This window comes from Mirounga angustirostris, unplaced genomic scaffold, assembly GCF_029215605.1.
Source record: "Mirounga angustirostris isolate CCGP_5_RB_7025 unplaced genomic scaffold, mMirAng1.0.hap1 SCAF_4, whole genome shotgun sequence".
Taxonomy (NCBI): domain Eukaryota; kingdom Metazoa; phylum Chordata; class Mammalia; order Carnivora; family Phocidae; genus Mirounga; species Mirounga angustirostris.
Window position 1 is genome coordinate 126,943,913 of NW_026991712.1, and position 25,772 is coordinate 126,969,684.

General features: G+C 38.1%; 1 protein-coding gene across 1 annotated transcript in view; it reads right to left on the minus strand.

Moving 5' to 3' along the window:
- Positions 1–2,266: 2,266 nt before the first annotated feature.
- LOC123859478 (alpha-N-acetylgalactosaminide alpha-2,6-sialyltransferase 5-like) overlaps positions 2,267–25,772 on the minus strand; it is a 55,627-nt gene continuing 32,121 nt past the window's right edge. Inside the window, exon 3 of the mRNA XM_045897393.2 lies at positions 2,267–4,033. Coding sequence (XP_045753349.1) covers positions 4,028–4,033 — 6 coding nt within the window. The 3' untranslated portion in view covers positions 2,267–4,027. The remainder of the gene's footprint in view (positions 4,034–25,772) is intronic.

Sequence of the window (25,772 nt, forward strand, 5' to 3'; positions counted from 1 at the left end):
ACTCCATAGAAAGGATTCCTCCCTCTCAAATTCCAATAATACATGCACAAAATGTCTCAAGAAAGAACATCCTTCAATGAAAATTGCTAGTGAACTTTTCTCCAAGGGGAAAGGCTCATTAACAAGAAGAAAAATGCCATTATTTTTGGTGTATATCTTTTCCTTACTGTATTTTAAGGTATGAACAACCAAATAAACTACAAGTTTGGTTCTTTAAGAAAAGATCTGTTGCTTCAAATAAAAGACAATAAATCAGACATTTGCTTTAAAGAGCTGTGAACCCAAAAATAGACTGATAGATGGGGACACTATTTATAGTACATATGACAAAGACATAGTATCTTAATTATATAATGAACTTCAAATGTGAAAATACTAAGACCCCGAGAAAACAGTCAAAGAACAACTTATAAAAAAATACAGTGAGCAAACAAATATGTAAAAATTTTTCAACCCAACCAGAGGTGGGCTGTCTCTTATTTTTCTTTTGAAAAATTAAGAAAGTTTTTTATCTCCACAGAAGATAATCTTTCTGTTACACTAGAGAAGAGTTCCATGTGCTTGTTGGAAAGTCAGACAGGAACCACCAATTCCTGGTTCTTTCTGAAACCATGCCCAATAGGGTTGATGAGGTTAAGACTAGCAGAAAATTTAAAGCTTGCTTTTCAGAGAACTGTTTCTCTTTGTCTATCGCTTCTTTTCAGATCCCACTAACAAATGCACTACCTGTCTCTGCAGAAGCCTGGACTCAGGGTCAACTGATATGGGTCCAGCCTATGAACAAGCAAGGCCCTGCATTCCTTAGCCTGAATGGTCTTAGACCACAGAATAACCCTAGACTACCTACTGGCCAACCAAGAACTAGCCAGCCTAAGCCAGTTTAAACCATCTTGAGTGGACACCTGGGTGGCTCAGTTGGTTAAGCGTCTGCCTTTGGCTCAGGTCATGATCCCGGAGTCCTGGGATCAAGTCCCACTTAAGGTTCCCTGCTCAGTGAGGAGTCTGCTTTTCCTGCTCCTCCCCCTGCTTTTGCTCTCTCTCCCTCTTTCTGTCAAATAAATGAATAAAATCTTAAAAAAAACAAAACCCAAAAAACCCCAGCTTGAGCTTGGCCACCAAGTCAATGACTATGCAGATGAGCCAAAAATTGTTCAACAGTTACCTCTGCCTCATTATAATGTTAAAGTCTCCATCTTAGGAAGAGCACAAGCTTCTTTAACATAACCTTCGAAGCCTGTCTAGGCGCAACCTCATGCCCGCCTTTACATGTGATGACAAAGCTCCCCTTTCTAAACATTCATCCTAAACCCCAAATAAAAAGAACTTGCTCACCCCTCCTCAGGGAGTCACGGCTTTGGAAATTACTCCCCGTGATTATCTTATTTGCTACAATTAAAGATTACTTTGTGCCACAACTCCACCTGGGGTAATCTCTAGTGGTAATTCACCAAGGGGAGGAGTCACATTAGTCTGGTTATGTTTCCTGTACCAACAAATGACCACTCAGAATCTCAACTAGGTCTGGTGAGAAATTGGTATAATACTTCAACAAGATATCCTCAATTATACCTTAGATGTTCTACAGGGTCTAGCACAGAATCTATACCTAGTAAGTATAAGCTCATGAGAGTAGAACTTAATTTTGTTCACAGCTGTATTCCTAGGATCCAGGAAGCTCATGCGAGTAGTGCTTAATTTTGTTCATGGCTATATTTCTAGGGTCTGAACTTTTCAGGTATTTAATAATAATAATAATTCTTGAATGAAATTGCGTCAAAATGATTTGAATTACCACCTTGCTATAGGTCTTTTATACAAATCCCAAATGTTTTGCTATAAAATGCTAAGGCCAAAGGTCTTTAGTTTTGTGCTAACTTTACAATTCCATTTTTTTTTGACATCTGGGCAATTTCCCCTTTCCGAAAAACAAAACAAAACAAAAAAAGAATTAACTAAGGAATTTTAATCATAATAACCAACTAATAGAACACCAATTTTATTCCCAAATTATTACCATTACTTCTAGTTATTTAGCACTTCACAGCATAATTAACTTGCCAACCTACACCTTTATATATACATATTTATTCAATTCACCACAGGTATATAATGCCACACTCACTGAATATATTGCCACTAGTGATGATTTGTGCCTAAATAATAACTTCTGAATAGAGCTCACTGTTTTATGGGTCTTTGGTGGGATTTTTAAAAAACGAATTCTGCACAACAGAGGACGTTAAAAAAAGTAAAACCCATAATCTGATTTTTCCCTTATCTGGTTATTGTATTGGTTTCCTTTTATTAATCTAAACAATAAAATCACTTAGACATACCATTGCTATTTGTTATTTATTTCCCACGTATTTCCAAAAAATGATTTAGAGTAGTTCATTTTAACATGCTCTTAGTGTCTTCAGTATTTGGCTCCCTGGAAGCAGCTATAAAATTGAATATATACAGCTTGCTCAGGATAACATCCTATAGAACCAATTTTTCCTATGACCAATAAGTAAAAGCGTTTATTACACACGTACATACTTATGACGCTGAAGTAATTTCTATTAAATCAGCAATTAAGCGGAGTAAAATCTGATGAAACAATCAATAGTAGCATAAAATGAAAGTAATTATAGTCTAATTTGTGGATACTGTATACAGCCTTAAAAATATTAAGTACAGATTCATGATACGATTGATTAGCTCCAAATTTCCAAATTTTGACTGAAGACTCCACAGAAGCTTTCAAAGGGGGCTGTCTTTCTTGCTTTCTTTCTTTTTCTTTCTTTTTTTTTTCCCCCTTCAGCATTGCTTCAGAAGAACTGACTAGCAAAGGCTTCCCTTTTAGCCAGTTAATAACTACCAAAATATTCACAGTATTCCCTGGGCTTTCTCCACCTCTCACATCGTCAGGTTTTAACATGCAGGCCTTATTCTCAACCCAATTACCTGGATATGAGGCAGGAACTTCGCAGCTGTCACAAAACACCTACACCATTTTAGAAAGGCATTGCTATCAATAACCAAAAACGGGGATTTTATCGCAGACAATATGTGAAATTGCACCTCACTGACAAAACCATTGCAGACCCCGGGTGATAATATTATTTATAGTAATTACCATATGTCTTACATCAAATGCAACTCCAGTTTTATTATCTTTCAGGTTTTCTAGAAGGAGATAGGAGGGAGCTGTCATAGTTAGAAATTTTTTCCTCTATTCCACTGCCAGCTCCCCTCGGAAATCCAGGCTTTCTATTCTACAATTATAACTCCATTTGCATCGAGAACAGGAGAAGCCCTGGGTTAATTACAGGTAAGGTTCTATTTACATTCCCCGGGGCTAGCCGCAGCCAGATTCCGTTTCTCAGGTGGAAAAAAAGCTGCCAGAGTTTGAGCTAAATCCACATTTTTTATTCCACTCTTGCAATTCCTTGTGGCCGAAGGGAGCCTGTCAGTCAAAGATCTTTCCAATGTAACCTCAGAAACCTCCATTTTTCCAGAGTCTGAATGTAGTTAAAGTAAGTCCAGAACCCAAAGCCTAAGCAAAAGAAAAGAAAGATGGAGGTCTGAGGCCATCCATGTGAAGATCAGAGAGAGAGAGAGTGGCAATGTGTGTGTCATTAACATTATATAATCAGCTGTTTAAAAATGTAAGACAAAGGATTAGTAACAGGTGAGAGCCTCAACACCAATATACTAACAGGACTATTTATTTACAAAAGACTGGACATCTAAAAAATAATTTTTCTCATCTGTAAGGCTTTTCTGGCTTTCAGGCATTTCTTTTCTTTTTTTTTTCTTTTTGGCTGAAGAAGGGATGGACAGCTGATGTCAGAGCCGGGTCTCTGGGTTCCTCTCCTCTGGTTTAGATTAAGCTTTCCAAAAATATATATACGGCAGGTCTTACACCACTTCCGTTCTTGCCAAGGTAATTGCAGATTGTTGAGCTGTCTGGTTGCAATCTGATAATCTTCCGAATTCTGCATATTCTGTATGTCTAAAGCCAGCCTCTTCCCAGTCATTATCATATCTACAATATATAACAGATATCACATCTCTGTTATTTTGCTCATACTCACCACTTACCACTATCGGCTAAATCTTTTTTAAACATATTTGTTCAATTGTTTATTTTCAGCTTCACTCTCCCTCTTCTCCCCCCATCACATGCACATAAGAATGTTAGCTCCCTGAAAGCAGGAGGTCCTTATTTGGAGCCTAGAACAGCACCAGACACATAGCAGTACGTACTCATTAGGTTAAATGAAAGAATAAACTGCTACAATAATTTTAGATGATCTGAATGTTCCCTCCGGTAGTAGCTACTGCCAGAGTTCTATCTATTCATAGACGATGTAGATATGGAGGATGCATTCTTTATAGACCATTTCTCCAGGAGCAAAAATTTAAGATTCCATTTAAGAAATGAAATGGAAAACAATTCCAGCTTTATGGTTTTAGATTCTCCTGAAGAAAAAGCAAGTTACCTCTGAAGAGTTGTAATGCATGCATGCACTGTTTCCAGAAGAACCAGCCAGAGAGAAAAATGAGGGATGATTCTGATCTTGTTTCACTCAAATCCGATGAAGAAAGAGGTGGGGACTGAAAACAGTGCTGACGGGAAGAAGAAAAAGTATTACCCCTTCTAGTGAGGAAGGTGTGCATGTCACCTCACTATAAGGAGTATGTCCTACAAGTAGAATTCCTTACTTTCAACCTGAAAACCTACATTTTTCTTTTGTTATGCTAAATTAAAACAAAAACAAAAAACAAAAGCCTGGTTTGTCAGTCAAGAGGTGTGAGAATAATTCATATGAGTGCAAGAGGGATGGCCTTGGTAACAGCCTTGGAAGCTGGGCTATGAGGTTATTTCCCAAGTTCAGGTTTCTCATGTTAATGGACAAACCAAAATGCATTCACCTTCAACTCCAAGGGAGATTTCATAGTGGGACAGCTTTCAGCTTTGGTGAGAGTCTTAACGCCTCTTAGAAACTCCGCTCTACTCAGCAAGACTCTCATTCCCATCAGTGGTTGTACCCATTTAGCCCCTACTCAGCCCTGCCCACTTCCTCAAGGCAGGTGGGAAAACGAAAGTCATATAAATTCCCTGACTTCTCATGTCCACACCTCTGGATGTCTTTAATTCCACATGCAGGCTCATTTCTTTCCTCCTAGTCTGAAAGAAAGGTGTTCTTCACCCATCTGAGGCTGATTCTTTATGCTGTCCGCACCACCAGTTACCTCTCACCAAATCCCGGACCTCATTTGTACAGTAACCCCCCCCTTCCTTTTCCACACTGACAAGCTCTCTTTTAGTAACTCTTCATGGTAACAATCATGAAAGTCTCTTCTGTCTTAAGAGAACCCTTTGATTCAACCTTCCCCTTTAGCTATTACCTAAGTAAATATTTACCTCTACTTCTCATTCCTAAGCTATTTAGCGACTCATTGAAATCCAACTTCCATTCCATCTCACTAAGATCAACAATCACTTCCTAATTCCTAAACCCAATTAACCCGGGTTTCGTTATCCTTTTTTTTTTTTTTTGGTACGCTCTTTATCTTGAAACTCTTGGCATCCCTGACAAAACTCTCTCTTAAATTTCTTTTTACCTTTCTGACTTGGTTTCCCTTTTGCCGATTCTTCTGTATGCCCCTTAAATATTGTTTCTTTCCTGAGCCTTGTCCATAGTCTTACCTTCTACGGATGATCAAGTGACTTAATCCATTTTAATAGATCTAATTACCATCTGGAAGATGCTAATGATTTGAACGAAATATCTGGTCCAGGGGCGCCTGGGTGGCTCAGTCGGTTAAGCATCTGCCTTGCACTCAGGTCGTGATCCCAGGGTCCTGGGATTGAGTCCCACATCGGGCTCTGTGCTCAGCGGGGAGTCTACTTCTCCCTTTCCCTCTGCCTCCTCCTCCCTGCTCTTGCTCTCTCCCTCTTTTTCTCTCTCTCAAAATAAATAAATAAAATCTAAAAAAAATATCTGGTCCATATCTCTCTTTGGAGTCCTAGATATGTGTCTGATACATTCTGAACTGCAGAATCATGTCAAACCAAACTATGGGAAACTGAATTATCATTTACCAACCAAAAGTCTATTACCTGTAAACTTTAAAATGCTATAAAATATTATAAATATAACTGATTTATTATTAAATATACACCTAAATCCCTCAGCCAGGCTTGAGAAGATGGAAGATCAAAGAAAAGGAACAATGAATTCCAATAATTTCAGTGCACATATCTTACTTTACTTAAAATATGCTTAATGGTTACAATTTGGATAAGTCAAAGTACCAGTGTGTTAGTTAACTATTGCTGACTAACAATATTAGTACAAATTAGCAGCTTAAAGTAACATATTTCTTGCCCAGTGTTCAGGGGTCGGGAGTCTGGGCATGACTTTGCTGGATCTTCTGTTTAGGGTCACAAGGCTGCGGTCAAGGTGTTGGCAGGGGTTATGGTTTCTTCCGAGGCTTGACTGGGAGAGGATACAGTTTTAAATTCAATCTGGCTGTTGGCAGAATTTAGTTCTTTTGTAGTTTCTTGCTGGCTGTTAGCAGAGGCTGTTCTCAGCTTCTAGAAGCTTTCAGCAGTTTCTTTCTATGTGGAATCCCTCAACAGGAACACTTATTTCCTCAAAGCCATCAAGGGAAAGAGAAACTTCAGTAAGATAGGAGAGACTATCTTATGTCATGTTATCACACACATAAAATCATAAACATCCCTTCACTTTTGCCTTGTTACATTGGTTAGAAGCAAGGCAGGAAACATGGGGTCCACTCTAGACCCTCTCTGCCACGATCAATATATATTTTTTCCTTTATATTTAGGTTTCATGAATACCTTAATTTTTGACTGACTTCCCAGTGTCTCCTCTGCAGTTAGTTAACAAGTACACAGAGATTAAAGAGTGGCTGCCAACAACGCTCTTTAGTGGGTCTGTTTTGCAAAGAATCTCTTCTCTAACTTAGAAGCTTGGATTTTCATATTTTAGACTTCTTTCTAAGAACCCACACAAAGTAACAGGGGCCTGCATTTATGTGAAAAGAAAAATCTTGTAGATTTGCCATTCACTTCAGCATCTTTTTCCCAAATAGCTTGCTGGAGAGAAAGGTAATTAATTCCTTTTGAATTTTACTCATTTCCCTCCATCTGTTCTGGGTGAAGAGGAGGGTGGGGAGAAGGGACTTGAGCTAATAAACTATCAAAATGTTCCCCATGTCAGTCTACAATCACTATTCCTACCCTAGAAAACGATGGGTTATTTACGGGCGCCTGGGTGGCTCAGATGGTTAAGCGTCTGCCTTCGGCTCAGGTCATGATCCCAGGGTCCTGGGATCGAGTCCCGCATCGGGCTCCCTGCTCCTTGGGAGCCTGCTTCTCCCTCTGCCTCTCTGTCTCTCATGAATAAATAAATAAAATCTTAAAAAAAATTATTTCAACACATAATACGAAATTATTAATGTGATACTTTACATTCTTTTTTCGATACTCCATCTTCAAAGTCTGGTGTGTATTTTATGGTTTTCGTACATTTGAATTCAGACTAGTACACTGCATGTGCTCACGGCCACACTGGCAAGTGGCTACGACAGTGGATTACGCAGCTCTGTGTTTCTCTGGTATACTACGTTGCCAGTAGCAAAGTCCCAGATGCAGTTTTTTAATTTACTTTTTTAATATGAGGGGATACTTGATTTGTTTATCCAACCTGAACCTGAAAAACACATGAATTGGACAAAGAAGACTATTGAGTTATTTCATTAGATTTTTAACTCCCTGAAGGCAGGTTTTTTCCCTCTCATTTTCACCACTGTATTCTCTGTGCCAAGAATGATGTTCACGATACAACCAAGGGCTCAGCAAATATTTCTGAAAGGAAGAAAGGAAGGCTTGAAGGAAGCCGGACTCTGTTCTTCATCATCAGTTGCACGTATTAATCATTCAGTACATTAAGATGGCAAGATGGGGTTCACTCAGTTGAATTCATCAAATTATCACTCTGTGCTAGAGCCTAGAGTAGGCACCAAGTCCTGAGGATATACGGAAGACAGGCCTGAATTCTGCCCCTAAGACACACACAAAGGAGACAGGTACTTTAAAAATATAGTGTGGGTGTGGGCAAGAACAGAACCTGATGGCTTGGGAATGATTAACTGACCCTGGACAGGGGTGGGGGTAGGGGAACGGGGATGGCAAGAAGCCATAATCTGAAGAGCACAGATGACAAATACTGAGGCTAGGCAAGAGTAGACCTGCACATTTCCAAAATAAGGCACCTTTTCACTTATATCTATCCAGTTATGCACCTGACACTTACTAGCTGGGGTAGACTCGCCCAACTGATTTAGGTGAAATGCCATGGAAACTACAAGCAAAACCCATTGTTCAAAACAACTCTAAAACCTAGGTAAGGCAATGGAACCAATGTGCTGCATTTACTGCTGTGAAATTGAGGAAAACGCCCCTACTGAATTATAGTATATTAAGGACTTGATGTGACACAGTTGATATGTCACAAATAATCACAAGCATTTCCTCTCATTAAAAGTTACACTTCTAAAGCCTAATTTTGGTGCCACACACAATAATGAATATGGCTGGGGCGTCTGGGTGGCTCAGTTGGTTAAGCGACTGCCTTCAGCTCGGGTCACGATCCTGGAGTCCCGGGATCGAGTCCCGCATCGGGCTCCCTGCTCGGCAGGGAGCCTGCTTCTCCCTCTGACTCTCCTTCCTCTCATGTTCGCTGTCTCTCATTCTCTCTCTCGCAAATAAATAAAATCTTAAAAAAAAAAAAAAGACGACCATAAGAAAAACATATTAAATGTATCTCCCATAACAAAAAATCAGGATAATTAGTAAGAAGTTGCAAGGAGGGCGCCTGGGTGGCTCAGTTGGTTAAGCGACTGCCTTCGGCTCAGGTCATGACCCTGGAGTCCCGGGATCGAGTCCCGCATCGGGCTCCCTGCTCGGCGGGGAGTCTGCTTCTCCCTCTGACCCTCCCCCCTTTCATGCTGTTTCTCGCTCGCTCGCTCTCTAATAAATAAATAAATAAAATCTTAAAAAAAAATAAAAAAAATAATAATGAATATGGCTATAATATATCACATCATGTTAAAAATCAGTGAAGGATGAAAATACAAGTACAATATTCAAAACAATTCAGATTAGGATAAGGCTGTCGACCTTTATGTTCTATTCCCTGGTCTTAGTGGAGAAGAGAGACAGAAAAAACAGAGTTGGTAGTAAAATGTGAGGCTATATTTCACCCTGGTTGGTACTAGAAGTCCCACAATATAAATTGCTGAATAACAGCAAAATAATACAAGGTCTGTGTGAGGGTTCCCTCCCAACTGTCTGCTCCCAGATTGTCCCCATCAAGCTTCGTTTTCCTCCAATAAATCACATGTTGAAAAGATCACCACTTTCCACTCTGAACCCCAAATTAGGCCCTACAACATATGGTTAATCTTCTGGAAAGCAGCATTAATACTGGCATAGACAATTATACCGATATCAGAAATAAATGACTTTAACAGATTTATGAACAACCTTTATGGATAAACTCATCAATCAAATTTAAATGCTTGAATGATGCAATAATGCCACTTATTAGACAGGCCTAAAGAGATTGGATACATTTGATTGTTGCCAGGAGTAACAAAATGTGATAGAAATCACGAGGGGACTCCACAGTTAAGGAATAGAAGACTTTATAACCCAATAAAACAAATGGGGGAAATGCAAAAAAATAAAACAAATCTCAAAGGTTCATTTGAAACCATAAGTTACTAAAACACACAAATTTAGTGTGTTATTGTCTTGTTTATTTATTTATCTTCCCCCAGGGCTATTTTTTCTTTTTTTTTCCTTAAAGATTTATTTATTTATTTGAGAGAGAGAGTGTGTGTGTGTGAGTGTGAGAGAGAGAGAGAGAGAGAGAAGGAGAGAGAGCGCAAACACGCACACAGGTGGAGGGGCAAAGGGAGAGAATCTTCAAGCAGACTTCCCGCTGTGCATGGAGCCCCACGTGGGGCTTGATCTCAGGACCCATGAGATCATGATCTCAGCTGAAACCAAGAGTCAGATGCTTAACCTACTGAGCCATCCAGGCGCCCCAGGGCTATTTTTTCTTAATATGCCTCTCATCTTTTTTTAAAAGATATTACAATTGGGCCTTTGTTAAGTCTTTGTCCCTTTAGCAAGCGTGATAAAAAAAAAAAAAGAGTCTCACATCACTTTCAATTTCTCCTGTTACTAAAATTTTGAAGAGCCCAGGTACTTTATTTTTTCTGTCTGCTTATCACCTCACTATCCTCTAATCCAGCATTGTTTACGGTGGTAAGAAATAAACAATATCAATATAACCAGCAGTAGGGAAAAAAATCACTAGGAAACTACATTACAGTAAGATAAATAATGGTACATTCCTAAAACATATTTTATACACTCATTAAAATATTTTACTTGAATTTTTTTTTTTAAGATTTTTATTTATTTATCAGAGAGAGAGAGACAGAGGCAGGCAGAGGGAGAAGCAGGCTCCTTGCTCAGCAAGGAGCCCGATGTGGGACTTGATCCCAGGATCCTGGGATCATGACTTGAGCCGAAGGCAGACGCTTAACCGACTGAGGCACCCAGGCGTCCCTTTACTTGAATTTTTAATGAGGGAAAGTAAAAGCAATACAATGTTAAAAAGATAAAAGCCCGATATAAAATTATGTATTAGGTGTTACATGAAGGTATTAAAATTCATACATAATTTAAAAACATCCAAAAACAAGTCAAAAGACAAAAGACAAATGACAAATTGGGAAAATATTTGCAATACATGATAGACACAAAGTATGTATTTATAAGATAAGATAAATCTTTAAAAAGCAATTTGAGACAAGACAAAAATCCCAATTTGGAAATGGGCAGTTTGCAGAATAAAATGGTCAATAAATATATGAAAAGATGTTTGACTGCACCATTAATGAAAAAACTACTAGTAAAAATGACCTATCATTTCTACCTAATGAATGGGGTAAATATTTCATTTTCTCCTAGTAAATTAGGAGAATACTAGTAATACTGATAAGGGTATGAGGAATCCACATTTCTTATACATTACTAGTGAAAGCATAAGTGCTTAATCTTTCTTTTGGCAGTCTTGAAATAGATATCAAAATTCACCCAGTAATTCCTCTTCTAGAAATTTATCTAGAGCTATTAAGTATAGGATACATGTACAAAGAGCTTCAGTGAAGCATTATTTCAGAGAACAGAAAGCTAGAAACAACCTACCTACTCATAAATAAGGGACTGGCTGCACAATTTCTGAAACATCCATCCATCCTTTTAAAAGAATTATCTGCATCCATTAAAAAGAATGGGTTTTTTTTTAATATTTCCTGATATAGAAAGATCTCCCAAACATTCAATTGAGTAAAAAAAAAAATCCAGATTCAGGGTACGATACCAAGAATGACCCTTATATAAATTACAGGGATAATTGTGTGTAGATGTGAATAGAGAGATGACTGGGTGATGGATTTGGATTTGTTTTCTCTATGCTTGCATTTTCTAAATCAGCACGCTGCCTTAATTTTAGAAAAATATTTATCTGCAGTGATTATCACTTAATAGCAAGATTTATGCAATTCTTCTTCTCTTTTAGAGCTTTTGGTATTTTGTTTTTTCACTATTACTTTGCTTTAGTTCCAGTAACAAGAAAAAATAAAATAATAAGAAAGAGAGAAAGAAAAAAGTCATGGAATTGCTGGTGCCCATTACCCCGATCCTACCAGAAAGATCTATTTGCTCAGTTTCCCCACCAATGTGGCAGGGGCATGGGAGGCATGGAGGTAACTTGTTCCTCTCTCCCATCAGGTTTCAGTAACCAGCCCATGGGTTGAAAGTCCTGGTTTCAGTGTTGCTGGATTAAAATATGGTTTAAAATATGTCAGTCCAGGTCCCAACCATCTCTTCTAGACAGATTTGCCACTAGTTATCTTTTAAAATCCTGTCTCTCTAAAGTTGACAGAAGCAAAACACGCCCAGTTGCTGAAATGGCGATCTGTATCTTCCACAGGTTTACGGTATGGAAGAAATGTTTACATTCATTAATGGCACTCTTGGAAAAAAAAATTACAATCTAGGTTTTTATTTATAGATTTGTTTTCAAAACACATAAGTAATGATGGAATATATCAGGCAGGACACGCAGACTTCTTTACTGCTTTTCTTCTGTAGGAATCGGATATTTGGCTTGGGTGGACTCCCCATAACGATGGGGACTTACAGCTCCTGAATGCATTTTCATGAGGGAATGTCATTTGAAATTTTAAAGCAAAGGACAGACTGCTCTTATTCTGAATTAATTTAAGTACAGTATTGACTGAAGGCAGAAAAATGCACTTTGCTGTGGTCTGTTCACCCCATGATCTTCTAGTGTAAGTTACTCGGATGGCAAAGATAAATATGTCTTTGGCTCTGAATTGGCAAATTCAAATAGATTGCTGGAATCTTCAAGGAAACCAGGCCAGCTATAATACTCTTTTCAGTTTCAAAAAAGAAAAACAAATCTAATTATTGCTCATGGGTCCGTACTGGTTAGGAATGTTTGGACCCAAAAGGCTACATATTTTGTAACCCTTCAAGGTCTCCTGGAACCTCTTGAGTCCATTAGTTGAAATGGCCCTTGGTCTGAAACCCTGGATGTTTAAGCTAATCAGACTGCTGGTGTTCCAGTCCAGGGGTAGGGTGGAGAGGGACTTTGGTATGTATGTGACAGCATAAGAGTCTCTCACTAAAGAAACAGGTATAAACTAGTCTGCCAGCAAAGGAGACACTGTGGATAAAAGGGGATGTGTTAGAATTGTGGTTATAAACATTTTAGGGAAAAGACAGTGTATTAAAATATTTTGGTATCCTGCATAAAGTCCAACAAACTGGTAGAAATAAAGTCTGATCTCAGTAATATGTGTGGGTTCATCCAACCTGCTCAACAAATATTTATGTCCCTCCATAAAAGTAACTGGTTGGGATATTAACTGCATGGAGCACTGGGTGTTATATGCAAACAATGAATCATGGAACACTACATCAAAAACTAATGATGTTACGTATGGTGATTAACATAACATAAAAAAAAAAGATGCATGAGATGGACCTGCTGTCAAGAAATGTGATTTGAGGGGTGCCTGGGTGGCTCAGTCATTGGGCGTCTGCCTTCAGCTCGGGTCGTGATCCTGGGGTCCTGGGATCGAGCCCCACATCGGGCTCCCTGCTTGGCGGGGGGCCTGCTTCTCCCTCTCCCACTCCCCCTGCTTGTGTTCCCTCTCTCGCTGTGTCTCTGTCAAATAAATAAATAAAATCTTAAAAAAAAAGAAATGTGATTTGAACGAACCTTCCCAAATAGAAACATTGTCTCTAGATACTGAGGTAGTGGAACACCTCTTCAATGTCTGCATTTCATTCCTCACAGCTAGAACTGGAGGGGGAGGGCTTAGTGGAATGCAAAAATAATGTTGCTGAAAGGACCCTGGTTTGTGGGCTTTGAAGATATAAATAGGATTTCTTTTATCTGGAAAAAAAAAAAAAAGCCTTTAATTCAAGTCACCCACACTGCACATCTGCACACACACACAAATGCACAGAGTTTAAGACAACCTGGCAGACGAGCACCTGGGTGGCTCAGTCGGTTAAGCATCTGCCTTGGGCTCAGGTCATGAACCCGGAGTCCTGGGATCGAGTCCCTGCTCAGTGGGGAGTCTGCTTCTCCCTCTCCCTCCGCCCCTCCCCCTGCTTGTGCTTGCTCTCTCTCAAACGCTCTTTCTCAAATAAATTAATAAAATCTTAAAAAATAAAAGAACCAGCAGAAATCTGTCTTTCCCACCCCTTGGTATCACAGAAGTGCTGATTTTTCCCCTACCTGGCTCTAATGCTCATTTTAGTACCATCATGCTGTGTTTATTTGATGTCATTTGACCAAGTTTTCACCAGGATGTCATTTGGTGCGTTTTCAAAAGCCCAGGAGTACAGCATGCAGTACTTTTTCATTGGACTGGAACATGAATATGTGAAGTGTTGAGCTGATGCATTATAGTTTCTGTGAATATCTGTATGGTGTTTACTGTGATCTGGGCTGGTCATAGGTTGGGATCACATTTTCCCAAACACACTTCATTATGTCAATTGTTCTGCTGTAAATCTATGAAATCTAACCTCAGGGGGCTAGTGATGGAACTGGGTAATCCTTTTGTTGGCAACAAATTATCTTTTATACCCAAAGTGACCACCTTCCCCGCCCCCCCCCCCCCAACTTCCTCGAAGCCACTAATCTGTTCTCTAATTTGGTAGTTTTAAAAGTATTATATAAATGATACCAACCAGTAAGTTACTTTTCAAGATAGACTTTTTTTCACTCAGCTAATTCCCTATAGATACATACAAGTTGTATCAACGATATGTTCCCTTTATTGCTGAATAGAATTCCATGACACGGGTGTAACACAGTTTGTTTAACAATTTGCTCTTTGAAGGACACCTGGTTTGTTTCTATTATTTGGCTATTATGAAGAACGCTGCTATGAAAATTTCTGTACATGTTTTTGTGTGAACGTAAGTTTTCATTTCTCTAAGATAAACTATCAAGAATGTTACTGATGGGGGCGCCTGGGTGGCTCAGTTGGTTAAGCAACTGCCTTCGGCTCAGGTCATGATCCTGGAGTCCCAGGATCGAGTCCCGCATCAGGCTCCCTGCTCGGCAGGGAGTCCGCTTCTCCCTCTGACCCTCCTCTCTCTCATGCTCTCTGTCTCTCATTCTCTCTCTCTCAAATAAATAAATAAAATCTTTAAAAAAAAAAAAAGAATGTTACTGATGGAATCACCAGTTTTACGAGCAACTACTAAACTGTTTGCTATGGCAAACACAGCAAAATGGCTGTATTATTTTATATCCCTACCCGCAATGTGTAAGTGATTGTTTCTCTGCATCCTTGACAGCATTTGGTTCTGTCACTAATTTTTATTAAGCCATTCTGATAGGTGTGCAGTGATACCTCATTGAGGTTTTAATTTGCATTTAATTAATGACTTTAGATAATGTTGAACAAATTTTCATGTGCTTATTTGCCATATGCATATATTCTTCAGTGAAATGTCTATTCATATCTTTGCCCATTTCCTAAATGGACAGTTTTGTGCTTCTTTACTGCTGAGTTTTGAGAGTTCTTTGCATATTCCAGATAATAATTCTTTGTTGGAAATGTGGTTTGCAAATATTTTCTACCAAATTGTATCTTATTTTTTCTCTCTCTCTTTTTTTTAAAAAGATTTTATTTATTTATTTGACAGAGAGACACAGCCAGAGAGGGAACACAAGCAGGGGGAGTGGGCGAGGGAGAAGCAGGCTTCCTGCGGAGCAGGGAGCCCCATGCGGGGCTCGATCCCAGGACCCTGGGATCATGACCTGAGCCGAAGGTAGATGCTTAACGACTGAGCCATCCAGGCCTTATTTTTTCTTTCTCTTAACAGGGTCTTTGCTGCGCAAAACTTCTAAATTTTGATGAGATACAATTTATCAATTTTTCCTTTTATGGATTGTGCTTTTGCTGTCAAAGTCTAAGAACTCTGCTCAGTCCTAGATCCTAAAGATTTTCTCTTAATAATGTCTTTTCTAGAATTTTTAATTTTTTACATTTTTCCTTAAAGTCCACGATGCATTTTGGGTTATTGATTTATTAGGTGTGAAGTTAAGTCAAAGTTCCCTTCTTTCGCCTATGAATGTCCAATTGCTCCAGCACCATTTGTTCAAAATGCTATTCTTCCTCCATTAAATAGCTTTTGCACCTTTGTGGAAAATCAGTTAGGCATTTTCGTGTGGGTCTATTTCTGGGTTCTCTATTCTATTCCTCCAGCAATACCATACTATCTTGATTACTATAGCTGTCTAGCAGCAATATCAGGTAGAGTGATAACTCTCATTTTATTCTTCTTTTTCAAGATCATTTCAGCTATTCTAGGGCCTGCGCCTTTCCATACAAATTTTAGAATAAGCTCGTCTATGGTTAGAGAAAAACCTTGGATTTTGACAGGAATTGCATTAAATCTACAGATCAGTTTGGGGAAAATTGACATCTTTACTATGTTGAGTCTTCCAATCCATGAACACAGTATGTCTCTCCATTTATTTAGGCCTTTTTAAATTTCTTTTGTCAATTGTTTATGGTTTTCAGTATACAGATTCTGTACATGTTTTTTAAGTCTATATTAAGTATTACATTTATTTTGGAGTGACTGTAAATGGCTTTGAGTTTTTAATTTTTATTTCCACATGTTCGTTGTGAATATACAGAAATGCAACTGATTTGTGCATGTAGATCTTTTTATCCTATGACCATAGTGAAATCACTTATTGGTTCTAGGAACTTTTTTTTTTTTGATAGATTCTTTGGAATGTCCTCTGCAGATAATCATGTCATTTGCAAACAGATAGTTTTAAAACTGTTTTTCTTCCTTTTCAATACATATGCTTTTAAAATTTCTTTTTCTTTCCTTATTTCAGTGGCTGGAACTTCCAGTACTATGATTAAGAAGAGTGGTGACAGACATGCTTTCCTTGTTCCCCATCTCAGAGGGAAAGCATTCCGTCTTTCACTGTTACATAAGATATTAGCTGTAGTTTTTTTGGTAGATATTCTTTATCAACTTGAGTAAGTTCCTCTGTGTTCTTAGTTTTGCTGAGAGTTTTGATTGTGAATGGGTGTAGGGTTTTGTCAAATAGTTTTCTGTGTCAATTGACATGATCATGTGTTTTTCTCCTTTTGCCTACTGATATGGCAGACTCTACTGATTGATTTTCAAATGGTGAATTAGTTTTACACATCCAAGTTTCCTTTTCTGGTACTTTAAAATGACAAATTCAATTTCATTAATGGTTATGGACTATTCAAGTTGAGGCATGGTAGTTTGCGGTTTTCAAAGGATTGCTCTATTTCTTCTAAGTTGCTCATAGTATTCCGCTGTGATCACTTTAACAAATGCAGAATTTGTAGTGATATCACTGCTTTATCCTGATATTGGTGATTTGTGTCTTCTCTTTTTGTACTTTTGTTAGTCATGCTAGAGGTTTATCAATTTTGTTGATTTTTTTTTGAAGAACCAGCTTTTTGTTTCACTGATTTTCTCTATTTTCAATTTCTCTCTCTTTTTTATACTGAAAATCAACAAGACAGGAAAAGAAGAGCTCTTTTCCTCTCTCATTTTAAGTTCTTGGTATCTGCCTCTGTCTTTTCTTCATTCTTTTTTGTCCAAGAAAAAGGCTCCTTCTTCCTCTTTTCAAAAGCTAAGCCCTTTCTCCTAAGTTTTGTTTCCTTTTTCTCCTCTGGTGTCATGCCAAATAGTCGAGGGTCTCCTTAACCCATAAGTTTGTTCCCACCTCCAATCCATCCTAAATAAAGCCCCTCAGGCATAACTGCCACTAAACTATTGTTTCCCTCCACCATCAAACTTCTCATGTAGGTAGCTACATTCACTGCCACTAGCACTTTCTATTCTATTCATTCTGGCTGTCCCCTATTCTTGTGACTTCACCCTAATCCTGTCTCAATTTATTTCTGATTCTGCTTGTTGACTCATACTTCTCCTGACACTACCCTCCCCATAAATGATGGTTTCCCCTGCTCTGCCCAATTCTGGCCCTCTGTTCTTTTCTATGTCTTGTGTCTTCTGTTTTCTTGTGGCCTCTGCCTACTGTCTGCCTGTTACCTGTGTGTTTGTGGGTTTTGGTGTCACTCTATTATTTGTGTTTCTGCATTCAAACTCTTCAAGAGAGTATCTGACTAGTTGGCCAATCACTCTCTAGTACAAACTGCTGGATTGGCCACCTCCATTTTGAAAGATTAGCCCATAGGTTGACTTTGGGCTGCCCCTGTTCTCTATTCCAACTAGCTGTGGCTAGCACAGCAGGGTAGCATGTGTATAAAACATATGCATAAAAACTATGCATAAAAAGTTGCCAGAAGGAGGCTGGGGGCAGGGCCTCTGAAGCACTCAGAGTAAACTACAATTTAAAATTCCAGATTATGGGGGCACCTGGGTGGCTCAGATGGTTAAGCGTCTGCCTTCGGCTCAGGTCATGATCCCAGAGTCCTGGGATCGAGTCCCGCATCGGGCTCTCTGCTCCTTGGGAGCCTGCTTCTCCCTCTACCTCTCTCTCTCTCTCTCTCTGTCTCTCATGAATGAATAAATAAAAATCTTTAAAAAAAATAAAAAATAAAAAAAAAATAAAATTCCAGATTATGTATACTTAATGGTGTTAGTTTGGGGTTTTAACCATTTTAGCAAAGGAGATCAGCAGACTATTCAGTGACAGACATTATATCCAAACTGGCAGGTTTTTAAAAATAGGCCTAAATATCAGTATTTTAGTTTAAATTTCTTTATAGTTTCTATGGCACATGATTTTGAAATTCATCAACGGTCAGTCATATGGCTGCTTTCCTTTCAGATGTGTAAAAATAAAGGAATCCTCATTAAAAATGGAGTTGGAAAATCCTGAAGGGAGAGCTCTCAAACCCCAATGCTGAGACCACAAACAGGAGGAAGCTTACTTTACTTAATCCAGCAGGAGGAAGGAAGAATTTCTCCTTGCCAAGCAACAGCTCTGTCAATGAGAAACTGCCACACTCAGCCAATGAGAAGCCATCATCCAGAGCTCTTCAAAAAGCCCCTCCCAACTTCTTTTTTTCCTCCATAAAAGCAAGACTCTCTCCTCTGTTCTCTGGACTTGCATATGGTTTGCCATAATTTGATTGCCCCAAATTGTAATTCTCTATTCTTGAATAAACTTTTTTTTTTTTTGTATAATAGCTGGCTTTTTTTGTTTTGTTTTGTTTTTTGTTTGTTTGTTTTGATTTTTAAGGTCAACAGATGTTAAAAAATAATGACATTGATTCATGGAAAGTCACTGAATTCACCATAGCTGAGATTTTCAAATTTCTAAGTCTTGTTATTTCTTTGGAGAAGGCAAGATTTAAAAATTCACCAGTACTTCAAAAGACCAGCATATATAGAGAGCTGACTAGAGAAGCTATTCTAAAATATTTGACTCTCCCTTCCTGGACATAACACACATTCACTTTCCTTTCCCCTCTTTTTTTCCTAATTTACATGTGAAATATAGTCATCACCAGAAAGATGAATACAGCATGTCAAAACATGATGCAGGACGTTATTTCTCACTGTCTTATTTTTCCACAAATATTTCCATCTTCAAGCTTCAGCACAGCTTTCCACCTTATTTAATGCCATATTTATGGTGTTTTCTCTGATTTTTATTAGCAGTCTTCAGTGAAACTGGTTATGGCTCTTTTCTATTATTTCTTACACACTGCTAAAAAATTCATTCTTTAATACTACAGTTCTCATTCCCACTCGAGCTTCAACTCCCTGATTACAAAGTTATTTTAGGATAAAGGTATTCTAAATTTGCCAAGATTATAATGAAAAAAGGTCAGAAGTTTATTTTATTTTTTTTTAAAGATACTAAGAACTCTTGACTTCATCTCTGGGAACTCAGCTTAGGTTCAACCCACATTTACTCAGCACTTACAGTGCTAGACACTAGGGATGTTAAAATGAATTAATACAAGTTCTAAAATCGAAGACCTTACAGCCTAGCAGAGAAGACAGTTGGATATAAGGTTCATTTACACCAAGTGCAACCACTGGTAAATTTCCTGTGGGCAACAGGGGAAAGGTACCTTGTCTTTTTGAGAGAGAGAAAGGGTGGTAGAGAATACTTTTCAGAAAAGATGGCTGAGCCATGCCTTACAAAATGAGTAGAAACTCCTTGAGGGAGGAAGGCAAGGGATATGTGAGGTGTGGGGGCAATCCAGGAGTGGGAATGTGAACAATTGGTGCATGTGAAAAACTAGAAGCTGATTAGTGCTTCAGAATAACATGGCGCCTGGAGTAGAGGAACCGAGAGACAAGGGGTGCAGATGGGATGGCCTGTCCAAGCTGTGTTTAGGAGCTTTCACTCAATCCTTAGGGTGCCCAGGAAGCTCAGAAACCATTTAAGTTGGGAGTGTTGGGGTCACATTTGTTCTTTAGAAGGATCACTCAGTTGCATGGAAGATGAATTTAAAGGGGTAAAACCAGAGGCAAACAAACCAGTTCAGAAAGTTCTGTACTTGTGATTAAAGAGAAAGATAATGAAGGTCTGAGAACTAAGGTATTAATAAAAGGAGCAGAGAGGTGCTTCCCCGAGGAAGTTAAAAGATAGCATTTTAATGCTATTTTCAGTATCTTAAGTGACACTCTAGTAAACCTAACCTATAAATACAAAGACATGGAGAAGAAAACAAGCAGTGGGCAGAATGGAAGGCTTATGATTCTTCAGTTACAGAGGGAGGCCACTTTACATCAATAAACCTCATTTTAAATCTCTGCGTGTGTGTGTATACATAATAGATAACAGTCCACTTTACAGCCATTTGTGTTGCTGTCCAGCTAAAGAGAGTGTTCATTAGGGTCCAAAGTACCAAAATTTCACAAACACTCAAGCAGTGAGGACAGGAGTGTCTAGTGCTCGGCATGGGACCTCATTCTTCTGGCTTTCCAACACTGACGTGATGGTAAAAATGACCCCCATATTTAGAAATGTTTTATTGAGTTCTCTTCTTTTCCTCATTTTCAAACTGTATTAGAAGCCAGAAAAAAAATTTCAGCACATGATCAACTTGCTCTTGGGTGTCTTTCAGAAAAAAGATAATTTCTTAATTTCTTTAAAAATAATAACTTTTAGTGTGTTACTTAAATAATAAATCACCTACTAAAAATAAGAAAGGAAGGGTTTAAATTATTTATAAGTGCATTAAGCAGAGACAATAGGAGTATATGTGTGTGTGTGTGTGTGTGTGTATAAAGTTGGCAATTTAATTTTTCCAAATAATTTGATCACACTGTACAGATTTTATTCTATGTTTTTTAAGTTCTTTCTGCTTTATTTTGTGTTGGCTATTTATACCAGTAACTTTCATTATAAACTGAAGGAAAAAAAACCCTCTTTGCTTTCATGTATATGCAAAGAGAAATAGTAAAGCACACACGTAAGTTCTTGGCTCCAGGCAGGGTCAAATAATGAAGTCAAAATTTCTTTTTCCAAATCAAAACTTGTTTAGTTGAATAGTAGGGCTCAGATTCTTGTCCACCTGACTCTCCACTCACCCTGAAGGGATTCCTGGGGAGACTCCACAGTTAATCTAGAGGAATTAATTATGGCAAGGTATAGAGATTCTACTCAAGATTTGTATATTTTTTATTTTGTTTATTATAATTATTTATCAACATACTTTGTTAATGTCTATACTAAATTTTTAGTGGCCTCTAACACAACAAAGCATAATTTATAGGGAAACCATGCTAACATTTTCATTTAACAAAATGTAAGGAAAAACTCCTTGTGTGGATCATAAACCTGCAGCCAAAGTAACATTAAGATACATACTAATTGCAAGAAGAATACTTAAAAAAGAAAGAAAAAGTCTCAAATTTTGCATTGACAAACATAATCCTATTTTTCACAAAGCCAAAGACACACCAGCTACATTTTAACTGGTGCATTAAAAGAGAAGTATGGAAAAGTTTCTTCAAGCTTTGCGGTTTCTCCTTACTGAGCACTGAAGATTGTTTCAAAATCCCATCCTGTAATAACCTCATTTACTTTCCAGTGGATACCCAAATCTTGATGTTTAAGGCAACTTTACTTTTTCCCTGCACTGAAGAAAATTTAGACCACGATCACAAGGGGAATAGAAAATTTCTGGATCATGAAGTTTCTACTAGTTCCAGACCTTAAGACCAATGTATGATATCTGAACAGGGCATAAAGGTTTTTTTTTTTTCTTTTCTTTTCTTTTGAAAGGAACTAAAGAGAAAACAAGAAGATTGAGAGTCTCTCTGGCAACACACAAGTATTCTTAGGATGCTGAACAAGGGATGGGTTGCTAGAGATAGCACAAAGCACTATGTGTGAGGTGGCTGAGTCACTTCTCTCCTTGACGTGTCATCTGTCCCAGCCTCCCACCTGCAACTTCTGTCTCAAAAACACTTCTGCAGAGCACAGGTATAGTAAGTTTTGTTTTCAGTCAAAATGTGGATTCTCTTCTTGGTTCAAAGGCAAAAGATACTTTCCTTCTAAAAACTATGAATGCAATCATTCCACGGGAGATAAATTCTACATGAATGCTTCAGAGAATTTTTTTAAATGCTGATTACTAGAGCAATCTTGTCTTTTAGTAGAAAGCACATTTTCTCTTCACCTTCCAAATTCTCAAATACACAAAATGATGATTATTACCACCAAGGTATTTTTTTTTTAAAGATTTTATTTATTTATTTGACAGAGAGAGACAGCCAGAGAGAGAACACAAGCAGGGTAAGTGGGAGAGAGAGAAGCAGGCTTCCCGCCTAGCAGGGAGCCCGATGCGGGGCTCGATCCCAGGACCCTGGGATCATGACCTGAGCCGAAGGCAGACGCTTAACGACTGAGGCACCCGGGCACCCCACCACCAAGGTATTTTTATAAACATGTTAAAATCCTAACAAAGATCTATACTAGTCACAAGCCTTCCCTGACTGAGCCTATGTACTTACTTGCATGTCTCTCATCTTCTAAAAGCAAGTGTGGTTCTTTAATTAAAGATGGATGTAGCTCAGTAGATGCTCTCTTGGTGCAAGGAATCCTAGAGCTAATGGGGTTAGCTTTATTAAAGCCTGGTTTTAATCAACTAGGATTCCAGTGGGTGCCGAATTAGAATTATGTTATTTTTTTGGGCCTTGACTATTTTCTAAATATGCTATTTACCTAATGCATAATCAGAGAAACAAATCGTATAGTCATAGGGATTCTAAAAGGCATATAAATCACTATCTGTATCTTTATGTCAACACAAACATCTTTATTTTTATGGATAAGAGATGTCAATATTGATAATAAACGTCCAGTTCAAGGAATAAATGTGTCTTCAAACTTGCATTGATAACAAGGTATAGGTAAGGTGTCTTTAGAAGCATATGATCCTCAGTGTTTTGTGTTTTAAAGTTAATATCAAAACTTTCTTTAAAGTGTTTCACCAGCGATCAAACTGGTTATTTAAAACTAGGATGTCTAAATCTCTTAGTTGTCAATACAGGCAAAAACCAAACCTCTGATCCACATCTAAAATAAAAAGGTTTGGTTAACTTCTTTGGGCAATCAATTCAGCCAGCTAAAATGTTCTCCCCTGAAATTACTATATTTACTTATCTTTTTTCCCCCAAAGATTAAAAAAATTATACATCTTTAACTGCTGCAATTGTGACATTGCATATCACCACCCACATGTTCTAATTCCATGATTGCGTGTATTTACACAAATTATATAATAAGATGCAATTACAATAATTACAGAGGAATAGGCAACAATTGAAAAAAATTACAAATTCCTACTAAAATAACACTACATGATATGAAAATCATCAGACAAACCAATACAAGGAAAGAAACAGTTTTAAGATGAATAAAACAATACAGGGCCAAACAATCCAGCAAAACACCTCAGTCTGAGCAAATGGAAACATGTTATGCTGGGAAATTTGAAGTTTTGGTTTAAGAGCCAAGCTCTTTTTCCTTTAAATTTGCTTCCCAGTCCTATAATGTGAATGTTTACCATCTTGACTTTCCTAAACACATTATGACTAGAGAACCTTTTTTCTTGGTGATTTCTGTCATTTCAAAGAAAAGAGGAAGGATCATTACTAAAACAATAAAACATGAACACATTATAGACAACTCTGTGGAATTTTACTTAGGAAAAAGCAAGTCCTGCTATGATTTTCTTTTCCTTTCTTTTATAAGCCATCTCGAAGTGTGCATCTCATTTTCAAGGGATTTACGGTCTGAGAATATTGTTTGTCCAGTTTCATTCTCCTTTTTGAAAAGAATATTCATAAGACAAATAATGCAACTGATACATTTGAGCTCTCTATAAATTGTCCTATAGTGCATTTTATTTGCATCCCAACATCTCATTTTGTTTTCTACTTCAGACAAATATCTCTAATATAAAAATTGGGAAGTTTGCCTCTTTGGTTTCTCTTGCAAAGATTTTAGTAGATCTGAGACCATTTTTCCCAGCCTATGACAAAGAAAATACTGACATACTAGAATTCTCTACAAAGGAGCTTAGCTTTATCCTTCAATCTGGCTTATTCATAATTTCCTTATGTTCCACACACTTATATTATATTTTATGTAATATTTCCTAACAACCCCAGAAGATGATCTTTCCTATGAGTCAAATCCTCATTTTACAGATGAACAAACTGAGGCTTTGAGAGCCTAAGTACGGAGATAGGAGTCAGAGATAGAAAACAGTTCAGCCAAGACTTGAATTCTGGGCTTATCTTCAGCATTTATATAAACACTTGCTGACTGCCGACACTGTACCAGATATGAGGTTATGAGCGTACAAAGATGAATACGATATGATCACTGCCCTTGAGGCACTTCATGTCTTGCAGGTTACACAGACAGAAACACGAGCAATTTTAATATACAATGGAAAGTGCAGAGAAATTGGTCTGGAGAGTTTTTACTATGAAACAGGATTCTTAAGGCAGTATTGGATGCCTCTTGTATTTTACCATACAGCTGCAATGGCTTTATAAACATGGTAGTACAATTTAAAGTAGGGATAAATCAGATTCTTTAAGAAATGAAACGAATATATAATTTCAGAAAATAAAACTTCCATCTCTGAGAATGTCAGAGACTTGCATAAAATTGTAAATGCATTGATTCACTGATTAAATGATTAATGGAGTGATCTCTTTATTCATTCATTAAGAAATGATCATTAAGTACTTGCTCTGGGCCAGGTACTGCAACAGGCTTTGAGGATGCAAGGAAGAACAAGACAAGAATCCGGCCATTGTAAGGGTGCCTGGGTGGCTCAGTCGTTAAGCGTCTGCCTTCGGCTCAGGTCATGGTCCCAGAGTCCTGGGATCGAGCCCCACATAGGGCTCCCTGCTCGGCAGGAAGCCTGCTTCTCCCTCTCTCACTCCCCCTGCTTGTGTTCCCTCTATCGCTGTGTCTCTCTCTGTCAAATAAATAAAATCTTTAAAAATAAAAAAGAATCAGGCCATTGTGGAGCGTACAGATATTCAAACCAACCAGGCAGAGTGTCAGGTGCCACATGAAGGGAAGGGGGAGGGGAAGTGGATGTTCATAGGAAAAGCTCTAACCCAGATGTTCTGGAGGAAGTGAAGTCTAAACTGAGATTACAGAGTAGCCAAGCAAAGAAGAGGGGTAAGACCTCAGTGGTCTGGAGACAATTTGGTCTAGTAGTGTAAAAGCCTTAAGAAAGAGAGCATGGCAAAAATGGAATCTGAGAGAAATTTAGTCTGCTTGGAGCCATGGGTAGGAAGGGAAAATGATGAGAAGTAATAGGCAGTATCATCAGAAAGGAGATCTACTGCATTAAAATCGGATTTTAGGCTTATGGTGCATATGGGAAATGAACCTTTCCATAGACTCTGCAGGTGGTCTCGCATGCTGGAAATATCTAGTGCTACCCTCATAGGAATAAAATGCACTAAATTAAGGTTTTTAGGGTTAATGACATAGGTGAAAATAATAACAAAATAGAAAGGAGGGCGATTGGGACCATTTTAGGATTAAAACTAAGGGGAGCTAAGGATATCCACTTAGCTGGAATCTAGT